Source organism: Thamnophis sirtalis, unplaced genomic scaffold, assembly GCF_051295495.1.
Source record: "Thamnophis sirtalis isolate CommonGarterSnake01/CBP01778 unplaced genomic scaffold, rThaSir2_p1.2 scaffold_6, whole genome shotgun sequence".
NCBI classification, from domain to species: domain Eukaryota; kingdom Metazoa; phylum Chordata; class Lepidosauria; order Squamata; family Natricidae; genus Thamnophis; species Thamnophis sirtalis.
In genome coordinates, this window is record NW_028261386.1 from 92,767,790 (window position 1) to 92,774,722 (window position 6,933).

Here is a 6,933-nt window from a genome sequence, read left to right on the forward strand (position 1 = left end):
CTGCTTGTTTTTCTTCTGGTGCAAAACCAGCTCGCCCTCTTGTAGTGCACTAGGGGAAGTGTGCGAACATTTCTTGCAACAGGGTCGGTACATTGGCAGCCATACTACTAGTATGCAATTGCACTCTAGTTTCCTGCCTTATGTAACAATGCCATATGCTAATAATAATAACAATACCTGTATTGGAACATGTACCACTGTCCTTGCTTTTAATTTAATATCTTTTCAAATAATTGTTCTTGGGATTTATGTCTACAAAATGGATATAAAAATATAAAGAGCAAGATGTTTCTGCACGCATGTCAATTGTAAAAGACAAATTGTAATGCTCTTTTTCTCCTTTCTCAAAGATAGCATAGAAGCTAATGTAGAAACAGCTGAAGTCCACGTTCAGCAGGCAAACCAGCAGTTGTCGAGAGCATCCGAGTACCAGGTAAAGATTACCATAAGCAAAAGTACCACAGATAATCCTCATTTAGTAACTGCAATTGGTTCTGATGACTTATCGATTAAGTGAAATGGTTGCTAAGTGAACATGTGACACAGAGAGGAAGAGAGAGAGATACTACCAAATCACTGCTTGCTGCTCTTTCATTTAAATAAAGTTCTGTGGGGTCTTTGGTACTGTCTGACCTTGGTATTTTTCTTGCAGACTTTTCATTATCAAACTAGGTAACATATCAATGAAACATCTGCATTATAATAACCCATATTCTCTTCTACAGATAAGGTTCCCTAGTATAATAATCTGGTACCTAGCATATTCCTTCACCTCTTTTTGCCCTCTGGCAAGGCAGAGAGATTGCTTAAACAAGCTATCTCTTCCACAGCTGTTTTTCTTGGCAGGACAGTGCAACCTTCAAGAGTGCTAACTGCAAGTTAACAAGCTCAGCTTTGTGATGTTAGTTGATTAGAAGCCTCTCCAGCTAGGTGCAATCTGTCTGAAACTGACCAGACTTTAATCAGTTTCACACCAAAGACTTTTCTTCTTGTAAATGCAGACATTGGTTAGAAAATGAACTCTTTATTACCATGCTAAACGTGGACTGCCTGTATTTTAGACATTTTTCATGTACTAAGAACTTAAATTTTACATTTCAGATTAGGCATACCTTTGCGCTTCCCCTGGCTTTCCAAGGCAATGCTTCCTTGCCTTGGAGGCCAAAGTTTTGATGCAAGTCAAGCATCTGTGTAGTCTGAATTTTGCCACTGCAGATCAATTGCCTCTTCTTCCTCTATCAACCCCACACTTGATACTTGCACTGCAACTGCACAATACTAACTTTGATATAAAATTCCAGTGGAAAATAAATGGGATTATTGATCATCCAGATTCTGGAAAAAAATATATATCTGACCCGGCACAAAAATTAGAGGATTTTGATGCCACCCACCAATGCTGGAAAATTCTGAATAGGGTTCTCAACTTTGCATGGCATCTGTCAAGGCTGACTTTAAATAGGGCAAAGTATCTTTCCCTGAATGTGACTGGTGCTCCTTGTCAGACACTGGATCATTTAATGACTAGCTGCCATTTGAGAGCTTATGCAGAAGGAAAAGCAGATTTTCTCCAACTAACAGGGTGCTTAATTGGCAAAATGGCCTAGATTAGGGTGTCATTTAAGCCCGATGTTGGATCTGGCCCATGGGATGCTTAAATCTGAGTAGCGGAGTTGCCCTGGAAACAGCGAAGGACTGGCCTGCAGTGCCTCTGCCAGTGAAATTGGGGCTCCTGAGCTGCGTTTTCAACTGCGACAGCCTCCTGCGATCCTCTGCTAGCTAAAAAGGCGTTTAGGAAGGTCCTCCTGAGCTCCGTTTTTGCTGGCAGAGGATTGCAGGAGGCCGTCACAGCCGAAAACGGAGCTCGGGAACCTGTTTTTGCTGGCAGAGTGTTCAGGCCATCACAGGGGCCCCCGACACAAGTGATGTCAGGCTGACCATGCCCACCCTGGCTCCCCAAGGTCAAACACAACCCTGATGCGGCCTTCAATGAAATCGAGTTTGGACCTCTGACCTATATATTAAAGTATAGAAGACTTGTTCCATTCTCATGAACCAACGTATTTCAAAGTGTAACCTATAACTTATATATAACTTTTTGAATTCTTCAAGCCTTACAAAATTGACTACATGTTTCCATTTTATGTACACCATAGTATTATGTACTCCTTTTGTATAGTTTTACTACTGTTTTCCATGTACAGGTAGTCCTTGACTTTACAACAGTTCGCTTAGTGACCATTCAAAGTTACAGCGCTACTGAAAAAAGTGACTTACGATTTTTTTTCACACTTACGACCATTGTAGAATCCCCATGGTCACGTGATCAAAAATTGAATGCTGCCCAACTAGTTCATATTTATCATGGATATAGTGTCCCGGGTTCATGTGATACACCTTTTGTGATCCTTTTGGCAAGCAAAGTCAATAAGGAAGCCGGATTCACTTAACAGCCCTGTTACTAATTTAACAACTGCAGTGATTCATTTAACAACTGTAGCAAGAAAGGTCATAAAATGGGGCAAAATTCACTTAATGTTTCTCTCGCTTAGCAAAAGAAACTATGGGCTCTATTGTGGTCATAAGTTGAGGACTACCTGTGCTATGTGTCATAAGCTAAATAAATAAATTTGTTAGCGGGAATCTAGGGCATAAAAACCCAATATTGAAACAGGCAAAAGCAACTCATTGAAGCACTCATTTGAGAGAGCAAGGGAATGATCTCATATGATCAAACGTGTGTTTCTGTACCTTTGGAAAGTTAAACTAATAGTATCCTTTTTTTTCTTCCCCTCATTCAGCGCAAGTCCCGGAAGAAAATATGCATCCTCATTCTTGTACTTGCAATAGGATTAGCTGTTCTTGTGCTAATTATATGGTCACTAGTGAAGACATAGGATCAGTTATGCCAGAGGCTTCTGGTCATGTCCCATTGTGAAGGCTGTTCAGCAAATGATATGTCAAACCTGATAATTTCTGCTTTATCACAAGGTGCATTTTTAATCCAAGAGTTTTCTTGGCTTCTGTATTAGGATTAATTTGAAGTTATCATTTATATGTAATTCACCAATATTTAATCCTGGGATAGGCAAGTTTTTATATAGTACATCTCCTTTGCATTTCTTCTCTGGGCCAAACTACTTGGAATTCTTCATACGAGGACAATTTTAGCTCATTGGACCAAGTGGGTCAACCTTTTACACATGGATCAAAGGCTAGAGGGAAGGTTGTGCATGTGGGCTGTCAGTTGTCAAACACCAATTTAAAATATCAATTTAACTGCAACTTTATCTGTACAGGTTTTTTTTAAAAACAAAAGCTGTCTTTCTGATAGAAATGTCGTATGTCCAGTCTTTGAGATATCATGTATCATTGGCTCATTCCATTAATCAGAGAACGGTCTGCCCATTTAGCTCACTCCATGCCAAGCTTAGTTCTAATAGGTTCTTGGAGAATGCCTCTTATCATTTTCCAAAATGTTTTTCTGCTGTTTTTTTCTTTTGCTTAAAAACTTTATTTTTAATTTTCCACATTTTTGGTGTATAAACATGATACTGGGTATCAGCAAACCTGACCAATTCTCATTGAACAAGAAATCTTGGGCAATGTAGATTTGTGTGTGTAACTTTACAGTTGAGACTTTGGGACACACTTAAAACTAGTTGTTTGCACCTTAATTTATGCACTCCTTAGGTGGTTGAAGTTTGGAGTCTATGGGCAGTTAATGTGTATAGCTGCTTAACTGCACATTTACTTCAAATGCCCATAGTTTACACTTCTCTCTTTGGAGAACTATTGTTAGTTATGTTGTGGAACACAACTGAATGAGGCAGTGGGAGCTCTGTGAGTGGATTGTCGTGGATCTGAAATCCTACATTCTTATATCTGCGAGCCACAGGGTCCCCAAGGAGTGAATGAAACTTTTAAACTGGGAGTGAAACATAGTCAGATCATCTGGCTCCCTATTTGCATGACCTCAAAGGGGGAGATCTTGCGTAGAGCAATCAATAACAGTTTGAATTATACTTGAACTATTCAATCAACTGCCACTAGGAACAGCAGATCTTATATCCAATTTTTAATAAAGCAATTAATCCTCGTTTCCTCATCATGTATCTACTTGGGTACTAAACCTTTTGATTTCTGAAGAATTACATACAGTTTAATTGTCTCAAGATTAAAGGTTTTTAAAACTGCTTTTTGGGTGCCATTTTGAAATAAATTAAATTTAAAAAATTGTTATTTTTGCCAGCTAATTAGTTCTTTGCTTTTTTTAAAAAAATGTATTAAATTGTACTGTATAAATTAAACTTATTAAATTACTGTATAAATGTTACATTTTTTTGTACAGCAGTTTGATAGAAAACCAGCATTTACAGTATGAACTCTTGAGATTTAAGATATTTTTTTGGGGGGGGGGGGTAATTAAAGCCAAACCTGGATGATACAATCTAAATAAAGATACCTTAAAAATGAATATGTTGCTATTTATGTTTTATTGCTATATCTTAAGCATAACATTTTGAAAGGAAGTAATCATAGGGTGAAACATACTCCAGAAAAAGAACCTTGACAAGGCTAGTAAAAATAATACTGAATCATTTGAATTTACTGCAATTGTCCTGATGGTGGTAGTGTTGTTACACTGATTCTCTTTTATAGATGGTCTCTGCCATAACGCAATCCTTTTCTCTCAATGGACAACAATTTAGATAAACATTGTGCATGCAATATTTCCCCTAGTGCAGGGAGTCAACTACAATTCTTTTTGTCATTTTATGGGGGAGAAAATGTAAAAACTACATCACCAAGAACGATCGTGTCTAAATTCCTAAAAGCACTTTTGAGCCTTGGGGAGAACCAGAACACATTTTGATTGAGCTCCCTGAACAAATATAGGATCGCCTAGAAAGTTAACCTTGCATTCTGCTTACCATGGCCCAAAAATACATTAGTAGTTATTTTTGATGGACATGAGCTCGTGATGTCACCTCTATTTCATTCTCCACCCACTGCTGAGGCTGTGTAAAATCGTTATTAGTTGTTTAGTTGTGAAAGGGGTAACACTCTTCTCGACACAAAGCTTGCACAGACAACATAGTGCATCTTGGAAACATAACTGGGGTGTGTGTGATGTGATCTGAAAGTGATCTACTCAACTCTAAATGGCCATCTAAGAACCTTCCTTCCTGTCCAGTGACTGGCCAATTCCAGTTTACACACATTTTGTTTCAACTATGTGAGAAACCCTTTAACTTCGTTTTTTTTTTTCTTGTATTCTAGGCTTTATAAATAGGAACATCAACCTAAAGGGAAGCTAGTACTTTTAAGAATCAAAGTGAATGTACCACTGGAGGCCTCTTTATATTCAGGGCCAGCTTTAGATATTTTGCTGTTGTAGGCAAAGTCATATTCTAACACCCCCTAGAGCTGTCATGGCAAACCTTTGTGCCACCTGTGGCATGTGTGCCACAGGTGGCACACAGAGCCCTCTGCGGGCACGCCAGCCATCACCCCAGGCCAGCTTCACTGCACATGTATGTGTGGTGTGCATCTCCCACTAGGCAATTGTTCTTTGGGTCTCTGCCACGTGTGCGCAGGGGCCAGGATGCATGCACGGGGGCACTGGTATTGCATTTTGGGGCCTTGCATGGGGCCCCCATGCCCCATTTTGGTTTCCAAGTTGATGTAGGAAGCTTTCCAGGCCCAAAACAGGACATGGGGAAGCGTTTGGGCCTAGAAGTCCTCCACCACCAACCTGGAAGCCAAAACAGGGCACGGGGGGGGGCACATGTGTCCCTCCCCCATGCCCCATTTTGGGCCTGGAAAGCCTGCATCAACCTGGAAGCCAAAAATGGGCAAGGGGGAAGGGCGACAAAAATGTTAGCCATCACTGCCATATAGCTTAGTTCAGTGTTTTTCAACCTTTTTTGTGCAAAGGCACACTTTTTTCATGAAAAAAATCACGAGGCACACCACCATTAGAAAATGTTAAAAAAAATTAACTCTGTGCCTATATTGACTATAGGCGGGTGTTTTTCCCACGGCACACCTTACACTATGTCACGGCACACTAGTGTGCCACGGCACAGTGGTTGAAAAACACTGGCTTAGTTCAACTTCTGGTGAATTCCTAAATCATTTGGGATTTTTTTTTAAACTTTATGCTAAAGATTTTCAATCTCAGATATTTTTTTTTGATATGTTCATTCTATTTACTGTTTCATCCAATTTTAATTACATCAGCACCTCCTGTTTTCATAGGGCACTAATTTTACAAAATTATATGGGCACACTGTGCTGATACCACTTTTCATTTTTTTTATTGTGTATGTCAGAAGTGTTTAATCTTGGTACCCCTGCCAACTGTCTAGGTTGCCATAGACCTAAAGCCAGCCTTGTTTTTAAGTCCCTTTAACACATTGAGATTCCTGTTGCGGTATGAAGGCCAGCTGGGTGACTTTGCATCAGTCATTCTCTCTCAGCCAACCTGTTCTGGGGAAAATAGGAGGAGGAAAGAATATGATGTCTGTTCACTTCCTTGAATTACTTATAAAGTAATAAAGGTGGGATTTAAAAAGGCTAATAACCTCCCCCCCCCCACACTTTTCAAAATAAATTGCATTTTATGCTGTATCAAACAGAGGAGAACATTAAAGTCACTGACAGAATAAACCATGTGCAATTCAGAGTGAATGCATTTCAGAGAATATGGCAACAGATCTATCACTGGATGACTCGAGCAATAATGCAAATGAGCAAATGAGTCTGAGTATATTTGGCATGCCAATCTGAATTGAGTTCCTCCATAAACCAAAATGAGAGGCAGGGGGGGAATGAGCTCTGTTATTTCTAGTTGAAACTAGAAGAATGGGGAAGATAGAGGGATACTTGCCATGTAGAATCCCTTTGGATAGCAAGATGGACAGCATA

The 6,933-nt window shown here is 39.6% G+C and overlaps 1 protein-coding gene across 1 annotated transcript in view; it reads left to right on the top strand.

Annotated features, from left to right (window-relative positions):
• LOC106546491 (syntaxin-7) overlaps positions 1-4,477 on the top strand; it is a 40,122-nt gene extending 35,645 nt beyond the window's left edge. The window contains exons 9-10 of the mRNA XM_014063368.2: positions 351-433; positions 2,802-4,477. Of these exons, the coding sequence (XP_013918843.2) occupies positions 351-433; positions 2,802-2,897 (179 nt within the window). The 3' untranslated portion in view covers positions 2,898-4,477. The remainder of the gene's footprint in view (positions 1-350; positions 434-2,801) is intronic.
• The last annotated feature ends 2,456 nt before the right edge of the window (positions 4,478-6,933 follow it).